The sequence below is a fragment of the Lepidochelys kempii genome, chromosome 2 (assembly GCF_965140285.1).
Source record: "Lepidochelys kempii isolate rLepKem1 chromosome 2, rLepKem1.hap1, whole genome shotgun sequence".
In the NCBI taxonomy this organism is placed as follows: Eukaryota; Metazoa; Chordata; order Testudines; family Cheloniidae; genus Lepidochelys; species Lepidochelys kempii.
The window spans coordinates 83,194,179-83,221,403 of NC_136381.1; the positions used below are offsets into that span (position 1 = coordinate 83,194,179).

The 27,225-nt window shown below is 43.4% G+C and overlaps 1 protein-coding gene across 4 annotated transcripts in view; it reads left to right on the plus strand.

Moving 5' to 3' along the window:
* Positions 1–1,096: 1,096 nt before the first annotated feature.
* ROCK1 (Rho associated coiled-coil containing protein kinase 1) overlaps positions 1,097–27,225 on the plus strand; it is a 186,064-nt gene continuing 159,935 nt past the window's right edge. For all 4 annotated transcript variants that reach the window (XM_073331427.2, XM_073331428.2, XM_073331429.2 and 1 more), the window contains exon 1: positions 1,097–2,115. In XM_073331427.2, the coding sequence (XP_073187528.1) occupies positions 2,023–2,115 (93 nt within the window). In that variant the 5' untranslated portion in view covers positions 1,097–2,022. The remainder of the gene's footprint in view (positions 2,116–27,225) is intronic.

The following is a 27,225-nucleotide window of genomic DNA, read 5'->3' on the forward strand; positions in this document are numbered from 1 at the left end:
CGTCTGACCCTGCCGCAGCCCCGGGGCATGGGGAGGAGAGGCGTCTGGCCCCGCGGGGGCTGGGGAGCGGCAGGGAGAGGCGTCTGGCCCCGCGGGGGCTGGGGAGCGGCAGGGAGAGGCGTCTGGCCCCGCCACAGCCCTGGGGCTGGAGAGAGGGAGAGGCGTCTGGCCCCACCGCAGCCCCGGGGCTGGAGGACCTGCCACAGCCCTGCATGCCTCACGCTTCTCCATCACCACCCAATACCTCATCAGATGCCCCTGGGTGCAGCAGTGTGCACGCCTGTGTGGCCCTTGGTGGCCTCCTGCATGACCGCGGATGTGCATACCTTAGAGGCAATGTATGTCCTGCCATAGGCGCCAGGCTCCGTGGGTGAAATTTGTATCATATAGGGTAAAAGCACACAAAAGACCAGATTTCACAGGGGGAGACCAGATTTTACGGTCCATGGCATGTTTTTCATGGCTGTGAATTTGGTAGGGCCCCAGTAATGAGGCTATACCACTTGATTAATAATTAAAAGGGATGTTCCTTATTAATGTTACAAATTAATATTTGTCCATAGATATTCCACTTTATCAAAATGAAGTAGCAACATAAGAAATACTGTACAGGTGAGGTGTCTTTCTAAACTTCCTGATGTATTATTTTTACTTTCTCAGTCTGTTCTACATGTCGCTCTTGGCTGATTGTAAACTGCAGACTAGTATGGAATGTGTCCAGGGAAGCAGACTTTGAGCTAGAGACACTCCTTCCCGGCCAAATGTCCACTCCCAGTCTACAGTGCCCTGGACATTTTGCTTTTCTGGGGCAAGACATGTCACAAGTCTCCTACTCTCTGCAGCATCTCACCTCCTGCCACCTCAACGTTCCGCTGGCGGTGATTGGCCCACAAGAGATCGCTCGCCGATCGGAGGCACGTGTGCATCCGGCTGGGGGGCGCGCTTCCACCCGTCAGTTCATTTATGCGCGGGCAGGAGATTCGCTTGCGCGTGCTCGGCGGCCGTTCAGTGGTGGGCTTGGGGATAGCGAGCTTCCTCCCCGCCCCGCTCGCTCGCTCGCGCGCTCTTCCGCAGCGCATGCGCGTTTGGTTCCGGCCCTTTCGGTCTGTTTAAACAGGAAGGCGGACATATTTGTGCGAGTCTCCTCCTCGCTCCCGGAGGCAGCCGCGGCCGGACCTTGCTCCGCTTCCTTTTTGCCCTTTCCTTTCCACAGCCTCGCTTGGTCCCTTCCACGGGAGCAGCGGCTTCCTCCGACTGGTCTGTGGGGGAGGGAGATGGGCGAGGAGCCGGGGCTGGAAGTTGCGGCGAGTTGAAGCGCGGCTCCCGGCCGGGGGCTGGAGTCGGGCGGCGAGTCCCTGCGGGGCCGGTGAGGAGGGGCGCGGGGCAGCCGAGGAGGAGCCGCCGCCGCCGGGGGCAGGCAGCGAGGGAGGAAGATGCTGCCGTCGCTCCGCTGAAGCCGCTCGTGCCCGAGGGGTGTCGCCGCGCTCGAGGGGGGGGCCTCTCCCCCGGAAGTGGGGGCCAGGGCGGCCTGCGCAGCTGGCACCCCGCTGCCCGGAGCAGCTTGGGCACAGGGCGGGGGCAGCGCCGGTCCCCGCACCCCGCCCCGGGGCTCCATGGAGGGAGTAGCTCCGAGGCGCTGAGGAGTTTCCTGTTTTCATGGTGGTTTTTGCTTCAAAAGAAATTGCTCTTCGGGAGCTGGCGCCGAGCAGCAGCAAGAGGAGGAACCGCTCCGCTGGCTCCGAGGGCGGCCGCCTGGCTGGGGGAATGCGGCTGGCGAGACCGCGGTGGAGCGAGGGAGTCTGCGGGGTTGCGATCGCAGCCTAGAAACGCTTGTGTGTGTGTGGATAGAAGGGGGCAGCTCTTCCTACCCCACCCTCGGCTCTAAATCTTTTGGGGAGCGCGTGAGACTTCCATTCCCCCTCGCCCCTGACTTCTCTGATCCGGAGGCTACCTAGGAAGCATCGTAGCCTGGTAGCTTACCCTGCTTTGCTCTGGAATAAGGAAAACTCTATTCTCGAAAACATGTCGACAGGCGAAAACTTTGAGGCTCGGTTTGAAAAAATCGATGTGATGTTAAAGGACCCCAAATCTGAAGTGAACTGTGACTGCTTACTGGTAAGTAGCGTGTGCGTGGAGATCCGTCTGCGCCCTGTTTCTGTGAATCTACTACGCTGTAGGACCAAACTCTACACGCCTTGCTTAGTCGCGTCACTTAACTCCTACTTACTTTTGTTTACCTGTGATGAGTGCTGTAGTGTGTGCGTGAATCTGTGAACTATGTGAGAATCTTCAGTACCACTGAAGTATTTGCCTATTCTTCACACCTCACCCTTACGTTTCCTATACATATCGTGTGTCTTGTGTTCTTTCACTATTTTTATAGGGGGCAATGTTAACTTTGTTGTTCAAGGGGATGACAAGTTATTGCCACTTCTAAACCCAGACACTATCCTGCAGATAGTCACGTGTCGTGGTGTAAAATTTGTTAGTCTCTAAGGTGCCACAAGTACTCCTTTCTTTTTGAGAAGTGTGAGTCTTATACGCAAGGTATGACCACTTTCAGTAGAGCATCTCAGTGCTATGAATACTTACTGCTCATATACATAGTGTTGTGCAAATACTAACTGTTTTTACCACCTTTACTACAACATTGTGAAAATTAATCTTACAGATGGGGAAAATAGATATGGGGTTAAATGGCTTGCTCAAAACTTCCTAGCAAGCCTGTTGGATTGGTGGGAGGAGAACTGGGGACAGTTTTCTGTTCCCCTACTTGATCCTGTAGCCCATGCTGCTTCCTCAATTCTTTAGTGTCTTGACGCATTTCAGCATCTTAATGAGTAGCATGTGCTAAAATGAAAGATAATATCTAGTTCTTGAGATGCTTTTCTAAAATGCTAATGGCTGACATTCATATGAAACTAATGCCTGTGTACTGTTAGTTTCTGATTGCATTGTAATGTAAAGTTGAAATAGACTCAGGTATTGCTGGATGCCTTAATTTTACAGTTGTCAAAAGTAGTAACAATAAATTACATAAACTAGTAAACCAGTTATGTAAAATTTTCTTCTTGCTGGGGTGAAGTGCCAAGTGAATAAAATAGATTTTTAGTTTTTCAGCATTGTCATGGTGAAGGGCAAGTGAAGTAGGTTTTGTACCTGATAAACTTTTGAAAAGCTGTGTTAGGCATACACACAATTGTTCCTGTTTTCATCATCTATTGAGTTACCTTTTCTTGCCTTGGTAAGATTCAACTTCAAATGAAGGCAAAAATTCTTCCTTTCGTTCTACCTGGGCTATGTGGTGCCGAACAGAATGTGCACCTGTACGTAGAACGTGGGTGGTGGAATACAATGCATTAATCATTTGTAAGATATGCAGAAATTACTACTTAATTATGGAATTCTGATGTTCTAGTATCTTGTATTTTAGCCTACCAGATAAACATCTCATACTGAACAGCAGGGAGTAGGGTATGCAAGCTGATACTGTTTCATGTAATTTCTGAGAAATTCATGCTCTAAAAGATGCAAGGGTCAATTTATTGCTTGCAAGTTGGGGCAATTTGAATATCTGGTTGATGGCTGTACATGCTAACATATTTGAAGTCCTAATGAGTGATAGTATTCTGCATGTAAGGAAACACTACTCTTGATATTCAGAAATTTCTTATTTTTAACAAATTTGATACTCCTACCTAACATAGGGAACTGATAATGATGTACACTGTAAGCTAAGTCTTGGGGTAGCTGTACCTGTGATCTATACCCTATTTTCACCACTGAAAGTCAAATGTTTTCCCCGTGTTATGTATACAACGTTATCAGGTTTTATCAGTTTAAGTAGCAAATTACTAGCACATCTGCTTGTCCACCTCATAAATCTGACTACAGCCATAACATGGGAGCTGTGACATAGGGATTGCAAGGATGTTGCAACTAGCAGAATTGAGGTGTTTTGGCAGCGCTTACCCCAACATGTCTAGACAGCAAGTATGTCAGGGAACTTGGTTACAAACATTGCTCTAGTTTATAGTGTAGACTGGACCTTATCCATATTTCGTAGCCTTCTTTTGGTTCATCTGCTCTACAGTCTGGAGCCAGAAGTGGGGGACAGTTGTGTTGGAACCAGGTTCCCTGACCTAATTGTAGTGTAGATAGATAGGGCCTATACATAGCTCCATCCCAGGGCTTGACTCTCTCTTTAATATTGGAGTCTTACTGGACAGATAAGTTGGATTGGATTCATGTGGGTCATAGTTTTAAACGTACGTTCTTTTGATACAAATTTCAGAATGAGATTTACTTCCAACTATTTCTTATCTTTCCCTAGTGGGCACTCGTTTGAAGAGAACAAAAAATATAGTCCAAAACTTACTTTTGCTGATAGAAAAAAAACATTTCAAATAGTTTCAATATAGTGGACTAATGGTGTAAGTCCTTGGTGTCTTACATATAAAACCAATACTGACTGGATGCTGACGCTCATGCCCCTGCTTTTTAGACACTTTTAGTAAAAGCTTACTGCCAGCGCATTTAAAATCTCTACACTAAATTAAGTTGTCCTAAGAGGTTGGGTATGTGTTGGTTCTTGTCCATCTAGCACCACAACTTAATATGCTATTTCTCAGAAACAAAATACATGTTTTCTGGCCTGAATGGTTTACTCTGTGTGGCATAGCCTTTTCTGTGGCTTAAAAAAAAAAAGGCATTAAAGAAGTTAGCAATGCATTCTGCAGAAAAACATATTTTACTATTTTTTAAAATAGCATTTGAAGCTGGCTAAACCCTACCTACACTCTTTTTTTTGGGAAAAGTTTAATGATTAGACTTCTGTTTAACAAAGGCTAGTCTATAGAGCTAGCACAAACAATGTCTGCTTTACATGCTCCCTGTCTCATTCACATAGGCTTTGGTCAACTTATGTGGGCTGCTTCTGCTACTCGTCACAATGCTTTTAATTTAAAAAAAACTTTTAATTTGACTGAATTAATGCTGTTTGTAGTACTGAATATTTTTCTATTCTTAGACTAAACTGTATCAGCATTCTACAACTGTAATATCTATTGTATGAATATCTTAAACCCCCAAACTCATTTCTATGTACGTAGGTTTAAATGCATCAAACATTTTTTAGGTGCAGGACACTTTTTTTTGGGGGGGGGGTAGTTGTCAGGTGTACTTATTTTTCCCCTCCCCTTCCCCATTATTCCTTTTCTTGAACCTCTCTTGCCCCTCCCAACTTGATTATTTCATGCCTGTGTTTCCTTGTTATGTAGTTCTGTGTCCATTCAGACTTGTGCACATCATGCACTAGTTTCTCTTTAATCCTGGCTGTGCATGCATTGAGATTTGAAATATTGTGAGAGCATAAGACAAGGAAAACTAATGCAAAGAGAATGGGAAGTGCCAAAGAAGTGAAGGGGTAGTATGAACTGAGGTAGGTGTAAATGAGGGACGTATAACAGAGCCAAGGAAACACATACCCTGGGAAAGGAAAAACATCATCTGGGAGAGAAAAGCTGAACTGGCCAGGAAGAAGAACAAAGTGAACTTGGGGCGAAAAATATAAAGGCAGAAAATAGATACAGAATGATACGAAGAGGAAGAACAAAAGAAATTCACACAGCTTTTTATTAACTACTTAATTTATAACTCTCTTCAGTTAACTTTATTATGTGTTGGCATGGTAGTTCTACAGCTTTAGTTTCTTTCTTTTTAAAAAGTACATGTCACAGCATCAGGTAACTTCTCAAAATATCAAGCCCTAGGAATCTAATACTGTATGTAATGTTGAAAAGATCAAATAAAACAGCAGAGGGTGTGTTAAACAAGTAGTCAGACACTGTAGGGTGTGCACTAATGAGAGATTGCTGCACACCTCGTGTATTAAACAGGGCCAGAGGCAAAAATAAATGCAAGCTGTCTGTTTCACTAATAACATTAAACAGTTAAAATGTTTGGTTTCAGAGTAACAGCTGTGTTAGTCTGTATCCGCAAAAAGAAAAGGAGGACTTGTGGCACCTTAGAGACTAACCAATTTATTTGAGCATAAGCTTTCATGAGCTACAGCTTACTTCATCGGATGCATACTGTGGAAAGTGTAGAAGATCTTTTATACACACAAAGCATGAAAAAATACCTCCCCCCACCCCACTCTCCTGCTGGCAATAGCTTATCTAAAGTGATCACCCTCCTTATAATGTGTATGATAATCAAGTTGGGCCATTTGCAGCACAAATCCAGGTTCCGTCCTCTCTCTTTCCCCTCCCCCCCACACAAACCCTCTCTCCTGCTGGTAATAATAAGCTATTACCAGCAGGAGAGTGGGTTGGGGGGTGTGTGTGTGAGAGAGAGCGTGGATTTGTGCTGGAATGGCCCAACTTGATTATCATACACATTATAAGGAGAGTGATCACTTTAGATAAGCTATTGCCAGCAGGAGAGTGGGGTGGGGGGAGGTATTTTTTCATGCTTTGTGTGTATAAAAGATCTTCTACACTTTCCACAGTATGCATCCGATGAAGTGAGCTGTAGCTCACGAAAGCTTATGCTCAAATAAATTCCTTAGTCTCTAAGGTGCCACAAGTACTCCTTTTCTTTTTAGTTAAAATGTTTGTTCACTGAATATACTTTATCCATTTTTGTATCATTTTTGTATTATTAGTCAGAAAATGGCCCAAATCTTTGTGTTTTAGTACTTTAAAACTTTCTGCAGGAAAACCTTTTGGTCTGAAACGTCTCATGCTTGTTTTTTATTCAAAAGTAACTTTAAATGGTAGTTCGGTAAAATTCCACTTGGTTATTTTTGAATTCAGAGTACAAAAAGTTCTAATTTTTTTTCACACCTTAAATATTGTTCAGACATTTGACTAACTCAAACAGCTTAATTTTAAAACTTCAAACTCACTGTAGTCTTAATCCTCAGGAGAAAAGTGCCTCTTGACTTGTTCAGAAAGTTGGCTTAAAAATAACTGTTTGACAATAAGAAAAGGAGTACTTGTGGCACCTTAGAGACTAACCAGTTTATTTGAGCATAAGCTTTCGTGAGCTACAGCTCACTTCATCGGATGCATACTGTGGAAAGTATGTATCCGATGAAGTGAGCTGTAGCTCACGAAAGCTTATGCTCAAATAAATTGGTTAGTCTCTAAGGTGCCACAAGTACTCCTTTTCTTTTTGCGAGTACAGACTAACACGGCTGTTACTCTGAAACCTGTTTGACAATAGTGTGTACTGCATTATCCACTGCTAATTTAATCTAGCCTCAGAAGAGGTACCAGATTCTGTTGCTTCAAAATATGTGTAAGTGCAGCTTTTGGATTATGGAATACGTTTCCCAGCAATTTGGTGACAATGTGATTTAGACATTATGGTCTTCCTTGGGTATAATGAGATTGGATGTCCCATTAACACAGAAATCAGTAAAGTCATACTAGTCTGACTTGATTTACCTATTTAACTCTGCATCCTTTCCCCTACCCCCCAAAAAGAGATCCTTTGGCTTTAAAATATTTAGCGATAAGTTTCCTTTGCTATTAGAATATTTTCTGCAAGTTTTCACTGATTACTTCTGGAGATTTAACCCCCACCCAACCCTTTCAACTAGCACCTCTTTGAAATGTTTGCAAGTCTTAGTGTTCCTTTCTATCCCCCTATCTGTCAAAACACAATCATGTTACATGACATAGTGAAAGACGTACATTGGTCCATGTAAGAGACAACATTTCAAAGTCAGGAAGGGTAAATCATTTAAGATATTGCTATTTGAAACTTAAACTTTCTTTATCAATGAAGCCTTTGAAGAGAGAAAATACTGATTGAGAATATCTTAATTGTCAATTTCACAATCCCATTCCTCACTGGCTAATGCCACTCCTGAAAAGTGAAGGGGAAACTCACACATCTAGTAAAATCCTAATGTGAGTGTGCACATGATCCATTTTATAGATTTGACAACTATGTTCTTCAGTTACTCATGGTTAAAAAGGAGTTTTGTGGCAGAGTTGGAAATACACTCATCAATATACTACCCCAAAATTTTATTTACCATGTTACGGTATGTCTTAGACAATTTGGTTAAAATCTTTGCAGTTAGTAGGGCTGTCAAGCGATTAAAAGAAATTAATCGTGATTGATCGTGCGACTAAAAGAATTAATTGATGTTAAACAATAATAAAATACCATTTATTTAAACATTTTTGCATGTTTTCTACAGTGTCAAACTTTAGAGCCTACAAGTCCAATCATTCCTACTTCTTGTTCAGCCAATTGCTCAGACAAATAATTTGTTTACATTTGCAGAAGATAATGTTTCCTGCTTCTTGTTTACAGCGTCACCTGAAAGTGAGAACAGGCATTTGCATGGCAGTGTTGTAGCCAGTGTCACAAGATATTTACATGCCAGATGCGCTAAAGATTATGTACCTTGATGCTTCAACAACCATTCCAGAGGACATGTGTCTGTGCTGATAACAGGTTCTGCTCGCTAATGATCCAAAACATTGTGGACCGATGCATGTTCATTTTTACAATCTGAATCAGATGCCACCTGCAGAAGTTTGATTTTCTTTTTTGGTGGTTAGCGTTCTGTAGTTTCCGCATTGGAGTGTTGCTCTTTTAAAACTTCTGAAAGCATGTCCCACACCTCATCCCTCTGATTTTGGAAGGCACTTCAGATTCTGAAATCTTGGGTTGAGTGCTGTAGCTAGTTTTAGAATTTTCACATTGTTATCTTTGCATTTTGTCAAATTTGTAGTGAAAGTGTTCTTAAAATGAACAACATATGCTGGGTCATCGTCCAAGACTGCTATAACATTAAATATATGGTAGAATGAGGCTAAAGCAGAGCAGGAGAAAGGCAATTCTCCTCCAAGGAGTTCAGTCACAAATTTAATTAATGCATTATTTTCTTAACAAACGTCATCCGCATGGAAGCCTGTCCTCTGGAACGATGGCCAAAGCATGAAGAGGCATATGAATCTTTAGAGCATCTAGCACGTAAATATTTTGCAACGCCAGCTACAACAGCGTCATGCAAACGCCTGGTCTCACTTTCAGGTGACATTGTAAATAAGAAGCGGGCAGCATTACCTCCCGTAAATGTAAACAAAAATATTTGTCTTAGCGATTGGCTGAACAAAAGGTAGGACTGAGTGGACTTGTGGACTCTAAAGTTTTACATTGTTTTGTTTCTGAGTGCAGTTATGGAACAAAAAAGTCTACATTTGTAAGTGGCACTTTCACGATTGTTCTACAGTACTTGCATGAGGTGAAATGAAAGATACTATCTTTTGTTTATCATTTTTACAGTGCAAATATTTGTAATAAAAAATATAAAATGAGCACTATACATGTTTTCTGTGATGTAACTAAAATTGATATATTTGAAACTGTAGAAAAACATCCAAAATATTTTATAAATTTCAATAGGTATTCTCTTGTTTAACAGTGCAGTTAATCACAATTAATTTTTTTTAGTTAATTGGGTGAGTTAACTGCGATTAATTGACAGCCCTAGTAGTTACCTGTAATATCGGGCTAATAACGCTTACCCAAGTGCTTTAAAATAATGTTTTGTACTTCATTCCCTTCTCCATCTGTAGATTTTAATCACAACTTTAGATGGTGAAACTTGAACCAAGATATTCAGTAACTTGGCTTGGAGGCACTGGCTGTGGAACTTGGTTAAGTGGGTTCTAGATCTAGGTTTGACCTTTACTTGCTAAGGGTTTTTAGCACTTTGCAAAAGTTTGAGGCGCATGTAGGCTGTATGGTTGGCTAATTTAGCTGTTTAATCAAAATGCAGGCCTTTTCGTATGTACAGCCTATGTCGTAAAGCTATGCGGAAGCAGTTATTAGGTTGCTTGGTGCTGATAACACCCATCAATTTAATAATGTGCTGATATAGCTCATACTGTTTCTTCTAAAAGTTTAAACTTTGTTTAGCATAAAAAGAAAAACAATAAGACCCTGGGATGTTTAAAAAATCCTTAATTTAAAAAAATTGGTTTCTGAGTGATGATGTATTTATTTTTCCATTAATAAAACGGAAGCCCTTTCAGGCAAGCAAATAGTTAGACATTATCAATTATCAAATAATGCATATTTCATTAGAACACTAACAATGTCTTCTCAGTAATCTCAAAATATAAACACGTCACGTTTTTTCCCCCTCAAAACAGTTACATGTGAAGTTTAATGAGGTATATGTTGAAAACTAAACCTCTAACTTGTATCTCTGGATTCAGTGGATACAGAGTAGAAATTCTTAAACAAACAACCCCTGAGGATTACTTGGGGTACATTTCAATCCCATATTAAAAGTTTTTGCATGTCAGTGTCTTGCTGTAGGATATTGTAAAGCTAAGGAGAGAGCAGCCTGTAGAACCTTACCTTTCATTCCCATGGTATTTGTGGGAAATATTCTAAAAAGAGTGGCAGAGAGTCCTGTGGCACCTTATAGATTAACAGACGTATTGGAGCATAAGCTTTCGTGGGTGAATAACAAAGTGGGTATTCACCTACGAAAGCTTGTGCTCCAATACGTCTGTTAGTCTATAAGGTGCCACAGGACTCTTAGTCTGGATCTGTAAAAGCGGCAAACACGGCTACCCCTCTAATACTTTACTCTAAAAAGAGTGTATTTAATAAAAATTCTGACTTTTTTTTTAATTCTCTGCTAGACACTTCACTCCATTGATCATCAAGTTCTCTTGTCCTGTATGTGAATGGAAACATACTGAGATGAATCAGTTCCTTTTTCAGACCCAGAGGGTTGTTATGGGTAACTGTTCTTCCTTTTTTGCCCGCAGAGTCACACAAGCTCAGTCCTCTTCGTTATGATGATAAACATTCTACATAAAGCAATAGAGCTGGTGAGACAATGTGGGCAGAAATAACAGCAGAATGCAGCCAACACTCATTTAATCAAATGCAAATATCATTGACCCCTAGTGCTCTCGAAGCTTTTCAGAAATCAGCACCCTGATAAAGAGCAGTTGAACTAAAGCTGAAACTTGATCTTACTGAACCTGAAGGAAGTACTTTGAAGAACTTGCGTACTCTATAGCCTTCCCTGTTGTTGTGCACATGTGTGCTTTCATTGTTAATCTGTAATCTTGGGGTTCATTTGGGCTCTTCATGGTTTATAGATGCCCAAAGAGCCTTGGCATAAAAACAGGTTTCAGAGTAGCAGCTGTGTTAGTCTGTATCCGCAAAAAGAAAGAGTACTTGTGGCACCTTAAGAGACTAACAAATGTATTTGAGCATAAGCTTTCGTGAGCTACAGCTCACTTCATCGGATGCACACAGTGGAAAATACAGTGGGGAGATTTTATATACACAGAGAACATGAAACAATGGGTGTTACCATACCTGATCACTCTTGTTACAGTGTGAATGGTAACACCCATTGTTTCATGTTCTCTGTGTATATAAAATCTCCCCACTGTATTTTCCACTGTGTGCATCCGATGAAGTGAGCTGTAGCTCACGAAAGCTTATGCTCAAATAAATTTGTTAGTCTCTAAAGTGCCACAAGTACTTTTTTTTTATGCCTCCCCCCCCCCCCCCAAAAAAAAAAGCCCACCCCTGTCTATTTACAGTTGGCCAAAAGATGGTATCCTGTGAACCACAGACCTGGCCAAATTGATACATGCATTTTGGACCTGTGGGGTTGATTACTGCAGTACTGCATATTTAAGAATGAAAACACTTCTTTTGGAGAGATTTCAACTCATACAAAATGCACCACCTGCCTGCTGTGAACACCATCCTACACTTTGTGCTTGCTCCTAACTGAATACAGAGTACAGTTCAAAGTCTGCCCTGATATTAAAAATTCTTCATGGGATTGGCCCTACCTACTTGAGAGATTGCTCCTTTCTCACAGTCATGACCTTCCATGACTGATATGATACAGGAACTATGAAACTGGTTAATCAGTAAGGGGAGGCTGTAAGTACACACAACTTTCAAAGGAACTGGCCCTAAACTATGGAACTCACTCCACAAGACATGAATTACTATGAATATCACTCAAAACTCAATTCAGTTCAGATTTCCCTCTAAAATTTTTGTGTGCATGCACAAATAGAAACTAATCAATCTATTTCTTCAGGCTGGAAAGAAAGAGATGTCTGTTTTAAATTATTTCTGAATAGTTGGGTAGTACTATGATTATTCAAGGGTAATGACCATATAAATACATCAGTAGAAAATGCATCTGGCAGATTATAGTTTTATCCAGACTGTGGATTAGGATTAATTTAATTATAAGAATTACATGAGGTCTTTTGTGTGTGTGGAACATTTGTCATGGATTAAGGTTGCTATATCCTACTATCTGTGCCATGAAAGTGGCTTTTGGCCCTAAAGAGGGGGGACAGGGGTCAACAACAAAGTTCTTGTAGGATTTGTATCTTCTTCATTATGCTGTGTTCCACAGATTCATTACAATGGCTTGCAGCTTGGCGACAGAGCCAGAACTCTCAATCGCTGACAGTGGAGGAGCATCTTGTCCCTGAAGTTCCCTCCAATTTTTTTTTTTTTAAATTGGGAGCTTTCTTGAACAAGACCCAGTACTGTAACTATAATTCAGACAGGCAGTCCTCACTACTATCGTAGCATTCGTTCTCCTAAGTACATTTAAGAAATAGCCTTCTTTTGGTCAAGCATTAAAGTCCAGTCCTTAGGAACACTAGCAGTCTCTCTCATGGCAAAGTAGTCTTATCTTCTGAGAGATGCTTGGCAGCTTCATGGCCATGAAAATGCAAGTTAACCAAATTCAGCATATTGGTTATCCTGTGACTATTTTCTGGTAGAAGTCTTTTCCACCACTTATTGCCTGGGGAAAGATGGAGGAAATCCATTACAGACCTTGTCTTGGATATTCTTGTTTCAAGGATGAGCCTGTTTCCCACCTGGGAGGCACACTGATGTGAAAATCTTGTTGTAATAGCTCTATAGACCTTAGCACAAGGGAAAATAGAAAAAAGGGGTATCAGTGCTTACTTGAGAATTTCCTTTATTTATTTATTTTGTATTTTATTTTTTCAAGTAATAAGGTCCACAGATTCCACCCAGCCTGGAGACAAGTGGATCATCCATGATAGAAATGGAAATTGACAGCCGAAGACTTGGGTTTGTTGTTGTTAGGGGGAACTTGGGTTTGATTAAAAGGGGTGGGGACTGGAGAGAGATCTCATCTTCTGCAAGGAGAGAAATTGTTGTTTGTTCCTCAAAGCATAGTTAACACAATCTGTAACTGAGGCCTGGTCTACGCTACAGAGGTAGGTCGAAGGAAGCTGCCTTAAGTCGACCTGTTAATGTATGTGTCTACGCTACCGGTTCCTAAGTCGCCTCTAATGTCGACTTGTGTAATCCACTTCTGTGAGAGGTGTAGCGCTTAATTCGACTTTTTTGGGTGGACTGCGAGGTAGTGCAGATGCAGTGTTGTGTAATTTGACTTAATTGGCCTCCAGGTGTCCCTCAATGCTCATCTGTGACCACTCTGGAGATCGTTCTCAACTCTGCTACACTGCAGCCAGGTACACAGGAAACAACCCCTCCCCTGCTAAAGCCCCAGGAATTTTTGATTTCCCATTTCCTGTTCAGCATTGGGAGCATGCCAGCTTGAGCACAGCTGGTCAAGGAGACTACACTCCCCAAATGCGCTCCAGCCTGATCTGCGCAGCAGGTGATGAATCTCACTGCTGTGTGGGGAGAAGAGTCTGTGCAGGCAGAGCTCGGATCCGGCAGAAGAAGCACTGACCTCTATGCAAAGATCGCTCATGGAATGGGGGAGAAGGGCTACATGAGGGACACACAGCAAGCCATGTGAAAATAGAAACTTCGCCAAGCGTACCAGAAGGCAAGGGAGGTGAACAGTCATTCTGGTGCTGAACCCCACACATGCCGTTTCTACAATGAACTGCATGTAGTGTTCTTGGGAGTGACTGTACCAGTACCCCCACAAGCAACGTGGGCACCTCAGAGGTGTGAGAGTCTAGAGACAACAAGGAGGATGATACAGTGGATGAGGAAGAGGAAGAGAATGGGAGACAGGTGAGCGGTGGATCCGCTCTCCCTGAGAATCAGGAAATGTTTTTAAGCCCTCTGGGTTGCAAGACATCACTGTGGCCCGACCGTGATGCTGGGGAAGGCACCTCTGGTGAGTATACAATTACAAAGAAAGTCCACTGAAACTTTAGTTGGCACACGCATTTGGTGGTATTGCATGTTTACTGTGAGGAAAAAGTGAGTGCTGTGGCTCTCTGCTTACAAGAGGGTGCTCCAGCTACGCAGACGGTGGCCCCCGGAAAATACTGTTTATGTGGACTGGGATAGCCTGGGATCCTACATGGATCTCTCTAGGAAACTTTCATGGAGGTACTTTGCAATCCTGTGCAGAAGGTTTGTGGGCAGGGCAGTCTTATTTCTTCCACCATGGTAGGATACTTTCCCATGCAACTCCTGAATGAATTCTGCTGTCGTCATTGTGGTACATAGCATAATGGCATAAGGACCGGGTTTATACCCAGATGCTTGAAGCATCTCCTTCCTTTCTGCCTCTGTTACCCTCAGGAGTCTATCACGTAGGGTCACCTAGGGGAAACTGAGGAAGTTCTCATTAAAAGTGCTCTTACAAGGAAAAAGATCATGTAGACCCTTCCCTCCCCCACATTCCAGATTGCCAAACCACGCAGCCGCTAATGTGCCTTTACTGTGCTCGGCATGGGTCGGCAAGTAGTTGAACTGGCCCTGATAGGGGACTGGGGCCCCACAAGTGAGATTCCATGACTTGGGAGTGAAAACGTTCCCCCCCCCCGCTCTGTTTGTAAACAGCTTCCTGTGGTGCTATAGGGAAGGGCCATTGTTCGACTAGCTACCTGTGCTCCCTACATGAGCCTGCTATAAACTTGATTAAAAGTGTGGTCACCCATGACTCGATGGGTTAGGGGGTGGGCTACTCACCATTTCTGGAACAGCAAAAGGGCACAGTGAACAGTTATGGATTCTGATTGTTATGGCTTGCACCTAATGTAATAAGGGGTTTTTTTTTTCATGAAAACTGCCTTGCTATGGAAATATTTTCTGCATTTACAATAGCGCCTTTATTTTTTTTCCCCCTGACTGACAGCTGGAAATGTCCTTCGGCATGTCATCAACACCTGAAAGCAGGCTTTCGGTGATTAAAAGGAGAACATGGGAGGACATGTTCACCAAGATAACGAATGCCTTGGGAAGAGTTGACACAGAGCTGAGAGCATGGAGGAGTTCACTGCATGGGAAGTTAGATGTGGACATGGAGAGCAGGAAAGCTTCCCATGAGCATGAGTGTGTGGTGCAGGATGAGATGCTTCGGATTCTGAGGGACCAATCAGACATGTTAAGGTGTCTGGTTGAACACGGATGTCAGCATGTGCTCCAGTCACTCTTCTGCTTCAGATGGTCCTGTTAACAGAACACGAGAGTCAGGTTCACCGTCAGAACATAGAGATGCTACAACTGAAAGCATGGCTCCTCTGTGGTTCTTTAATGACGAACTAGATTGCTCAGAACAGGTCAAACAAGTGCTACTCCACAGTAGAAAATCTACTTGTAAAACCTGCCTACGAAAGTGGAAGAGATTTACTACATGGTGCACCGCCAAACAACTCACAGCGGTGTCGGCATCCCTTCTACTGATACTAGATTACATTCTTGAATTAAAATAATCCGACCTATCCATCAGCTCAACAAAAGTACACCTTGTGGCTATCGCTGCTTTTCACCAAAAAATGCTCACCCAATCACCAGAAGATTTCTCGAGCATCTATCCAGAAGTAAGACTGCCCACACAACCTTGGGACCTAAACTTGGTTTTAAAAGGTCTCGCTTGAAAACTGTTTGAACCTCTGGCTACCTGCTCCCTACTACACCTTTCCATGAAGGTTGCATTTCTAATACCAATCACATCGGCTCGATGCATAAGAGAAATAAGGGCTCTCATGATAGACCTGGTAAAGTTACATTAAGGACTCATCCAAAATTCGTCTCTGAGATAGTCTCGTCCTTTCATATAAATCAACCAATACATCTTCCAGCATTATTTCCCAAACCACATAAGAACACACTTGAAGCTACAGTGCGTGCCCTAGACCAGTGGTTCCCAAACTTGTTCCTCTGTTTGTTCAGGGAAAGTCCCGGCCGGGCCAGTTTGTTTATCTGCCACGTCTGCAGGTTCGGCCGATCACAGCTCCCAGTGGCCACAGTTCGCTACTCCAGGCCCATGGGAGCCGCTGGAAGCGGTGCAGGCTGCAGGACATACTGGCCACTGCTTCCAGCAGCTCCTATTGGCCTGGAGTAGCAAACCGCAGCCAGTTGGAGCTGCGATCGGCCGGAGCTGCGATCGGCCAAAGCTGCGGAAATGTCAGGTAAACAAACCGTCCCGGCAGGGGCTTTCCCTGCACAAACGGTGGAACAAGTTTGGGAACCACTGCCCTAGATGTTAGACGAGCATTAGCGTTCTATTTGGAGAGAACGAAACCATTTAGAGCTTCACCAAAACTATTATGTCTATTGCAGAACGGTCCAAAGGAGCCGCTATATCTACGCAGAGGCTCTCAAAATGGAAATCTAGATGTATTCACCTATGCTACCAACTAAAGGGCATACAACTGCCCGTGGGGACCAGAACACACTCTACCAGATCAATAACATCGTCAGTAGTATTTTTGCACAATGTCCCTCATGTAGACATATGTAAAGCTGCCAGCTGGGCCTCCGAATACACCTTTGCTAAACACTACACAATCACATAAGGCACAGAAGCGCATACATGGATTGGCCTAGCTATGTTATCTTCACTCAACCTGTCAACTCCGAAGCCCCTCCCATCTTAAAGAGGGCACTGCTCTACAGTCACCTGGAGTGGAGCACACACAGGGACATGGCTAGAAGAAGAAGAGAAGGTTACTCACCTTGTGCAGTGACTGAGATTCTTCAAGATGTGTGTCCCTGTGGGTGCTCTACTTGTACTCCTCCCCTCTACTTTGGAGTTCAAATGGCGGACCTCGGTAGAGAAGGAACTGAGGAGTCCGGGTTGTGTACGTGCTAGATGAAGCGACAATGGTGCTGTGAGGCAGGCACCACACATGCGCGACCTGTACAGACACTGCTACTAAAACACCCTGACCAAAGGTGCAGGGACGCACCAACACCTGGAGTGGAGCACCCACAGGGACACTCATCTTGAAGAACCTCAGTTACTGCACAGGGTGAGTAACCTTCTCATCTTCAATGGTCTGACACTGAAAAAAAGGGTCCTAAAAAAGTAGAAATTGTAATTTGACCTAAAGGATGAATATGAACAACACAAACACTTAGGGACAAAATTAGAAAGTCCAAGGCACAAAAGTAGATTAAATGTGTAGAGTCAGAAGGGGAAACAGTAAAATGTATTACAGTTACGTTAGAAGCAAGAGGAAGACCAAGGACAGGGTAGGCCCATTACTCAGTAAAGGAGAAAAGACCATAACAGAAACTGTGGAAATGGCAAAAGTACTACATGACCTCCTCCCCCCTCCAAAAAGTTTATTAGCGATTAGATGTCTTCTCTGGCGTTCACTGTGTTAAATGAGGTAAGATTAGAGGCTAAAATAGGGAAAGGACAAGTTAGATGTCTTCAAGTTATCAAGGCCTTATGAAATGCATCCTAGAATACTCAAGGGATTGATTGAGGAGATATCTGAGCCATTAGCTATTATCTTTGAAAACTCAGTAGACGGGCAAGATTCCAGAGGATTGGAAGATGGCAAATATAGTGCTCATCTATAAAAAGAGGATTAAGGACAATCTGGTAAATTAGACCCAGACATCTTAACTTCAGTACCCAGAAACATAATGCAGCAAATAATTAAGCAATCAATTTGCAAATACCTAGAAGATAATATGGTGATAAGTAACGGTCAGCATGGATTTGTCAAGAACAAATCCTGTCAAACCAACCTAATAGCTTTCTTTGACAGGGTAACTAACAAGCCTTGTGGATAGGGGGGAAGTGGTAGATATGGTATGTCTTGACTTTAGTAAAGCTTTTGATACAACCTAAATCAGTGCTCTTCACTATTTTTGAAGTGGGGGCCAAAAACCTTCAATGTGAGAGCCACATCAACTACTAAATTAACAGATTGCTTACTACTCAGTGATGTAATGTTACAGAGCCCCTTGTGTAACTAAAAGTTAGTCTATTTGTACAGTAAAACAGTACTCTTTTTTTATAAAATAACCAGGAAAATATATGGAATTAAAAAGGTACCTATGCGAATAAACTTTGAGCAGAATAATGCAAAACTTAGTTTAACAACTGGATGAGCAAAAATGTGCCTGTTCCACCTTGACTTTGTTCTTGCAGTATCTGTAATGTCATTGCAATTCTGGTAAGATAGTCCAAATGTTCATTGGTCAATTTGTTCCTGTTTTCTTTTCACCGCTGTGGCAGCTTCAGGGTGGAGGAGGAGGCTCAGGGCTGGGGCAGAGGGTTGGGATGCGGACGGGGGGAGGGTGGTGTGGATGAGGGCTCTGGCTGCGGGTGCAGGCTCTGAAGTGGGGCTGGGGATGAGGTGTTTGGCATGCAGGCAGTCTACCCTGGGGCTGGAGTCAGAGGACTTCTCCCCCTCCCCCCCAGCCCTCTAAGTGCCAGCAGCAGCTAGCTCCGGGGAAGGGGTGTGCATCTCTCTCTCTGCTAGCAAGCAGCCCTGCAAGCCCTAACTTGCTCCCCTCCCCAGTTCCCGCCCACCCACTACCTCTCTCCTCTCCAGGTTCCTGCTGCATGGCCCTATAGAGCTTCTGCGCTGCTATTTATAGCCTGCTGCACAGCTTAGAGGGAATTTAGTGAGCCACACTTAGGATTGATGGGAGCCGCCACTCGCTCCAGGCCTTGCAATGAAGAACACCGACCTAGATGTAGCTACTGTAAGGTGGATGCATAACTGGTTGGAAAACCATTCGCGCAGAGTAGTTATCAGTGGTTCACAGACAAGCTGGAAGGACATGTCAAGAGGGGTTTTGCAGGAATCAGTTCTGGGTTGGGTTCTGTTCAATATCTTCAATTATTTAGATAATGGCATAGAGAGTACGCTTATAAAGTTTGCAGACAATACCAAGCTGGGAGAGGTTGCAAGTGTTTTGGAGAATTGGATTAAAATTCAAAATGATCTGGACAAACTGGAGGAAATGGTCTGAAGTAAATAGGATGAAATTGAGTAAGGGCAAATGCAAAGTACTCCATTTAGGAAGGAACAGTCAGTTACATACATACAAAATGGGAAATGACTGCCTGGGAAGGAGTACTGTGGAAAGTGATCTGGGAGTTATAATGGATCACAAGCTAAGTATGTAACAGTGTAACACTTGCATAAAAAGTAAGCATCATTCTGGGATGAATTAGCAGGAGTGTTGCAAGCAAGGCATGAGAACTACTAATTTTGCTCTGCTCCGCACTGAGAAGGCCTCAGCTGGAGTGTTGTGTCCAATTCTGGATGCCAGATTTTAGGAAAGATGTCTACAAATTGCAGAAGGTCCAGAGGAGAGCAACAAATATGATTAAAGGTCTAGAAAACATGATCTCTGAGGGAAGATTGAAAAAGCTGGGTTTGCATAGAAGAAAAGACTGAGGGGGGACAAGTACAAAAGGTTGTTACAAGAAGGAGGCAGAAAAATTGTGCTCGTTAACTTCTGAGTATAGGACAAGAAGCAGTGGGATTAAATTGCAGCAAAGGAGGGTTTAGGTTGGACATGAGGAAAAACTTCCTGTCAGGGTAGATAAGCTCTGGAACAAATTGCCTAGGGAGGTTGTGGAATCTCCATCACTGGAGATTTTTAAGAAAAGATTAGCAAACATTTGTCAGGAATGGTTTGGTTATTATATTGTTATGACTTGAGTGCAGGGGACTGGACTAGATGAAGAATTCTCAAGAGGTCAAGTCCCACACTTCTGATTCTAGTATTTTGTTCTTGCAGAAGTGTCCCTCAGCATGGAAGAGGAATGCCTTCTCTTTCCCATTCACCTGTGTCTTTGGTTATGCCTTTCTCCTGTTTTTTTCACATCACCAAAATGGTTCAGAAAATAGAACTAGACAGGGTATCTATAATCCTGTGATAATATCATATCTGGTGCCTCAGACCACAGCTCCATATGCTCGTATGGATGGCAACATGCAAACTTTGGACACAATCTAGGTTTTAAACAGTTTCTTTCACGGGAACCCACTCACTCATCCTGACCTTCACAGGTTTGATTTTAGTTTGGAACCTGAGTGAGCTCTTGTGGATACTTCAGAGAACAGGTGGATTTTCTGTTAATCCTAGAACCTTCCATAACCACAGCATATGAGAATATGGGCCTCTTCTACCTGGAAATAGACATCAGTCTAAATCGGTTTTTAGCATCTGTTGGACAGCCACAGAACTTTGTGTTCTTGGCCTCCATAAGGGATTAAGCCTCTGTTACTGAAAGGTTCTGCTGACTTTTGAATTTTATTAATCCAAGTTTTCTGCTGACATCTCCTGTTTCTGCATTGCTATTGCACAGGAGAATCACTATGGAATTGTAACACTTCAGCCTGGTTCTTCAGATCCTTTTCATGCCTTCTTTGTAAAATAATCCTCCTTGTATTTGTCTGTTTTTCTTTCTTGTAGGATTGTGTTTCCTAGTAGTTGAAGTGGGTTGGGAATTTTGACAGTTAAATAACCTTATTTATTTTTCCTGGAAAATAGGTTCTGTTTTAATAATTGAACCTACAAATTTAGCCCGTGCACTCAACTGTAAAAAGTTGAATGTTCATAAAAGTCACAATAACCTATAATGTTGATGGAGGGGAAAAGTGCAAAAGGAAGACAAAGTAAAAACAAAAAGGCTTGCTAATATAACTTAGGGCAGTGATGGGCAGCATGAGGCTCATCAGGGTAATCTGCTGGCGGGCTGCGAGACAGTGTTTACGTTGACCGTCAGCAGGCACGGCTGCCTGCAGCTCCCAGTGGCTGCGGTTCACTGTTCCTGGCCACTGGGAGCCGCAGGAAGCGGCGGCCAGCACGTCCCTACGGCCCGTGCTGCTTCCCGCAGCTCCCATTGGCTGGGAATGGTGAGCCGCAGCTACTGGGAGCTGCGGGTGGCTGTGTCTGTGGACGGTTAATGTCAACAAACTGTCTCGCGGCCCGCAAGCGGATTACCCTGGTGGGCCGCAGGTTGCCCACCACTGACTTAGGGACTGTGTTTAAAATCATGCCTGGTAAATAAAAAAAAAAAAGTGTGGAAGCTGAAATCAATAAATCAAAATTGGTGCTTTGGAAATTAGGCCTAATTAGTGGACAAAATGATGAGTGGATGGGCTATTCTGCCAATCATTCCTTTTTGAGGGCCTTGGAAAGAGACTAGGTGACTGGATGTGGATGTTAGCTAACTGAAAGAGAAGGGGATGGAGCGAGTTTCATCGTTGCTGCCACCCCTGCTGTCTGTTGGACCACAGACCTTATTCATTCTGATCCTGAAAATATCCTGATCAGACTGGGCCAGAGAGGAGTCCAGATGACATAACTACCAGGTTGGGCTAAATCTTGAATATTACCTGGGGTGTGAGCTTCTGTCACCATCCTCTCCCCCACATGTGTTCTTTTTATTCCCTGTCTTATTTCTTTTCGTGGCCAAGATTATATTTTGATACACACTCTGTGCCCAGAAAAAGCCAGCTAAAAGAAATACTGTAATCATCTTGTTGCTGGTACAAATTTGTCAAGTCTTGAAGTGGCTAGTAAGACCATGTGCTATGCCTGATATATATTTTGAAATCAAGCAGTGAGATTGTGAGTGAAAGTCAACACTAGGGGCAGAAACTGCAATTTCTGTCTTTGCTGTTCTTTTTCTCCCACTTGTGCGTGTGGTGTTTTGTCTTTTAGGAAATGGGACAGGCCTTTAACAACAGATCTAGCCCATTTCAACTAAATTTTTTTCTCTTTCCCTAAAAGGACAGTTCTCACCAGTCCACCAAAGAAATTGTCAGACAAGAGGTTTTTTCTTTCTGAAGACTTGCTACACCTACAAGGAAAGGGAACAAGGGATGTTGTTAAAATGAAAGCTTTATTTAATATTTTACATTTCAAATGCTTTGTTTTTTTCCTTTTTTCCTGTATCTTTAATAAAAGATAAAAAGGATTTGTAATGGTGTGTTTGCCATGATATGAAGAAAACTGAGGTGTCATACCAATACCTAAAAACTTGTTTAAAACTGTTTAATGTTGGACAGTGACAGGCTCATATTAACATCTGTGATTCTTTGGGCCCATTTATTTGATCTAAATTTAATATAGCTATCTCTAAGCATGACTTGTACATAAATTAGTTTAAGTGGAATTTTTTGTGTATTTCCTTATTTTTGTTTTAAATCCAAATATTAGAAGGGAGGAGACGTTATTGAATTGAATGTGAAATGAGCTTAATCTACACAGACCAAAGAGAGGAGAAAGATAACTTTGTTCATTCTTCATGTTGATCCTGAAACTTTCTTGAAGGCCTTCATGACTTTGCTCTTTCAATGGATTATATCATACATACCAAGCATGCAAAAGCATCCAAGAAGAATTTTCTTCAGAAAGGCATCAAATTACATTCTGTAAAGGGCTTATCAGAGTTTTAAGATGAGAAGCATAGAGCTTTGTATAATCAAACTTGCAATGTATGGTTGCTTGAGATCTGCAATTTTTCATCAAGTACACTGGACCCTCGCTAGAACCCGTGTCTATATAGCGTGAATTCGCATATAATGCAGTTGCAGCCATGGATTCCAAACTGAATTACTTTAATGGGAATTCATTTTAACATGGTCCCCGCGTTAACATGGTCCCCGCGTTAACATGGTACCGCTCATGGATCCCAAATCCCGTGTTCTAGCGAGGGTCCAGTTTACTACAAGTCTCTTGTAGTTGCCAGGGCAGTCTTTGGTCTTTCTAGTTTCCCTTGATCTAAATTAAGCAAGCAAATAACTTTAAAATAAAAATAAATTAAAAGGATAATTTTTATTTTTATTATTATTTTTTTTTACTTTTAGAGCAGGGGTCTCTAAACTTTGAGACGAGGGCCATATTCGATTTTTGAAGGGGCTTTGTGGGCTGAAGCAACTGTGAAAGAAATTAAATATATGCAAAATATATGCAAAATTGTTAAAAAAACCAACACTACTCTACTGTGTCAGTGTTGTATTAAATTCTAAATCAGGTATAAAAGTTAATCGATGCAGGTACTGTAAGTTGACTCCCCTTTTTGGGTCTGCTCTGTCCCGTGCCTGCTCCCTTCTCCCTGTGCCTGCTAGGCGTGCCTGCTCCCTTGAAGATAATGACAAAGGATTGAAAGTTTGGCTGTACTTTGGGAAGAGAAGCTCCAGGTTCCCATTGTTGGTTGGGACTGTATGGTTCTATTAGTGCTGTAGTTAAAATTTAACTATTATGAAATTGTTAATTTCCATCTTCTTTACTTCTTTATTGGAGATGTAATTAAGCATCTGGCTTGTATTTTTACTCTAAGGCAGGTGTCTGTGCCTGCTCGGCTGCCCTAAGTTGGCTCCCCTTTTGGGGGGACACTTGCTCCTGGGGGGACTCATCCCTCTGCACAACTCAGCTGAGCTCTCCCCGCTCCTCCCCATGCAAGCTGCTGCCAGCAGCCCCTCTGCCTGCTCCGTGTGCCTACTCAGCTGCAGCCTGCCTGTTTGCTTCTCCCTGTACCTGCTCGGCTGTAGCAACGACTACATTCTGTGTTCTGAATAGACCTCTGTATATCAAAATACATTTGTAAGTTGCACTTTCACGATAAAGAGATTGCACTAGAGTGCTTGTGTGAAGTGAATTGAAAAAATACTATTTCTTTTGTTTATCATTTTACAGTGCAAATATTTGTAATAAAAATAAGTGAATACTGTGCACTTTGTAATTGAAATCAATGTATTTGAAAATGTAGAATAACATCCAAAATATTAAACAATAGAATACCAATTGAAATTTATTAAACAGTGTGATTAAAACCGTGGTTAATCATGATAAATTTTGTTGAGTTCTGCAATTAATTGCAAAAGGAAAAGGAGTACTTGTGACACCTTAGACTAACAAATTTATTTGAGCATAAGCTTTAGCTCACTTCATCGGATGCATTCAGTGAAAAATACAGTGGGGAGATTTATATACATAGAGAACATGAAACAATGGGTGTTACCATACACACCTTTTGTAGTGATAATCAAGGTGGGCCATTTCCAGCAGTTGACAAGAATGTCTGAGGAACGGTGGGGGGATAAACATGGAGAAATCGTTTTACTCTGTGTAATGACCAATCCACTCCCAGGCTCTATTCAAGCCTAAGTTAATTGTATCCAGTTTGAAAATTAATTCCAATTCAGTAGTCTCTTCGGAGTCTGTTTTTGAAGTTTTTTTGTTTGAAGAATTGGCTGGAAATGGCCCACCTTGATTATCACTACAAAAGGTGTCGTCCCCCTCCTTCCGCCCCCGCTCTCCTGCTGGTAATAGTTCATCTTAAGTGATCACTCTCCTTACAGTGTGTATGGTTTCAGAGTAACAGCCGTGTTGGTCTGTATTCGCAAAAAGAAAAGGAGTACTTGTGGCACCTTAGAGACTAACCAATTTATTTGAGCATAAGCTTTCGTGAGCTACAGCTCACTTCATCAGATGCCTACTGTGGAAACTGCAGAAGACATTATATACACAGAGACCATGAAACAATGCCTCCTCCCACCCCACTCTCCTGCTGGTAAGAGTGGGGTGGGAGGAGGTATTGTTTCATGGTCTCTGTGTATATAATGTCTTCTGCAGTTTCCACAGTAGGCATCTGATGAAGTGAGCTGTAGCTCACGAAAGCTTATGCTCAAATAAATTGGTTAGTCTCTAAGGTGCCACAAGTACTCCTTTTCTTTTTGCGAATACAGACTAACACGGCTACTACTCTGAAACCTGTGATTAATTGATAGCCCTCATATTAAGTCAAGAATCAAAAGTGCCCAAATTGATTTTATTGGCTTCCTGAGAAGGAAACTAAGGCAGTGAGTAAGTGCAGTGCCATCCTAACTCAGCAGAAGGGTCCTACATGACAGATATGCCCTATGACAAGCAGAGTACAGAAGGTTCTGCTTGGAGTGGGGTTGTATGTGTGGGAGGAATTTGTGTGGGGATGGATTAGAGCAGAGGTTGGCAAACTACGGCCCGCGGGCCACATCTGGCCCGCGGGACCCTCCTTCCTGGCTCCGGAGGCTATCCCCCGGCCCCTCCCCTGCTCTTCCCCTTCCACCTCAGCTCACTGCGCTGCCGGCACAATGCTCTGGGCAGTGGAGTGGCAAGCTCTTGCTGGGCAGCACAGCTGCAGAGCCGTGGCGTGACCCAGTGCTCTGTGCTGCCTGGTGATGTGGCTGGTTCCAGCTGGTGGCACGGCTGCCTGTTCTGGTGCTCTGGGTGGTGCGGCTGTAGCGTCGCCAGTCACTGGTGCTCCAGACAGCGTGGTAGGAGCGGGGGGCATTAGAAAGAGGGCAGGGGAGTTTGGGTTGGTGGGCAGGGGGTGGAGGTGTGGATAGGGGTCGGGGTGGTCAGAAGGCAGGGAACAGGGAGGTTAAATGGGGGCAGGAGTACCAGGGGGGCAATCAGGAAGGAGAGGGAGGGTTGGATGGGGCGGTGGTGGGTAGTCAGGCCGTTCCTGGGGCAGTCAGGGTGGTCGGATGGGGCTGGAGTCCTGGGGGGCGGGGGGGAACCTGTCAGGGGGCTAGAAGCGGGGAAAGTCCGATAAGGGGTGGGGGCTGGGCCACACCTGGCTGTTTGGGGAGATGCAGCCTCCCCTAACCGGCCCTCCATATACTTTTGGAAACCTGATTTGGCCCTCAGGCCAAAAAGTTTGCCTGCCCCTGGATTAGAGGGAGGGGTGTTAATGCCATTCTGGTTCTGAGGGAAAAGCTTATTAGCAAGGGAGGCTTTGAATTTTTCCTAAAGGCTATTAGACTTCAGATTAATCTAGTCTTTGTAAGTTGTTTTTCATAACTGAATCTTCTCAACTGAGAATGTTTTGTCCCCTGCTCTCATTTCTCAGCTGGTACTCTCATTTAGGGATGTTTCTGCTCCTTCTCATTCAACAATCCAGTGGGTTTCTTTTTGCTATTCAGATCTGGCATGTAGAATGAATAACCAGTCGCTGTTTCCAATAATATTTTTTTTCCCCCACTCGTCTGCCCTCCTCTTCCTGGCTGGCTCCTGCACTTTCCTCAGTTTGACTGTCTTTGTTTCAGGCAGCTGCCTTCAGTTTCTCACAGAGCAGTTAATCGGCTGGAGGGACAGAAAATACTTTAGGTGTGGCTGTGAACAGATTTGTTCAGTGGCAGGTTCATGGTGCCACTGTTGTGCTGCTAACTCTCAGTACCCTTAGGGGTATGTCTATATTGCAGATAAGGCCTGTGCCAGCTGACTCAGGCCCCAGAGGCTCGGGCTGTGGGACTATTTAATTGCAGGGTAGACTTCTGGGTTCAGGCTCCAGCCAGAGCTCTGGGACCCTCCCACCTCGCAGGGTCCTATAGTCTGAGCTTCAGTTAGAGCACGGAAGTCTACACTGCAATGGAACAGTCCTGCAGCCCGATCCCCATGAGCCCAAGTCCACTGGCATGTTAATTGCAGTGTAGACATAACCTCAGAGACTGACTTGAGCAGCCTCAGTCTTATTTGGTTCTAAGCACAGGGGCCAGAATCTTCTTCTTCTTCTTTTTTTTTAAAGAAAAATCCAAAAAGAGAATTGTATTTTGAAAGAAAGATATATACTTTAACGTATATGTTGACATTAAAAGCTGCCTGGTAGCTTCTGAAGCCCTGGGTGTGGCATGCAGAGCGCTTCACATCCTGCCCCATTCTTCACCTACTAGACGGGATAGGTGTGGGGGTGGGAGAGCTCAGCATCTGTGCCTTGCAGCAAGTTGGTGGGGTTGCGGCTTCAGCCCAATGGGGATGGGGGTCTCAGGGCTTCAGCAGGAGTAGGCCTGAAGCCCCAAGTCTACGTAGGCCCGCCCCGGCTATCAAACTTTTGAAGATTGTCATATGCGGCTTGGAGGGTCAGTAAGTTTGGCCACCCCTGCTTTACACTGTCATGTATCCTACATATGTTGCATATGTTTGAACAGCTGCTTTAGGAATGTTTAGTCCCAACTTTCTCACTTCATA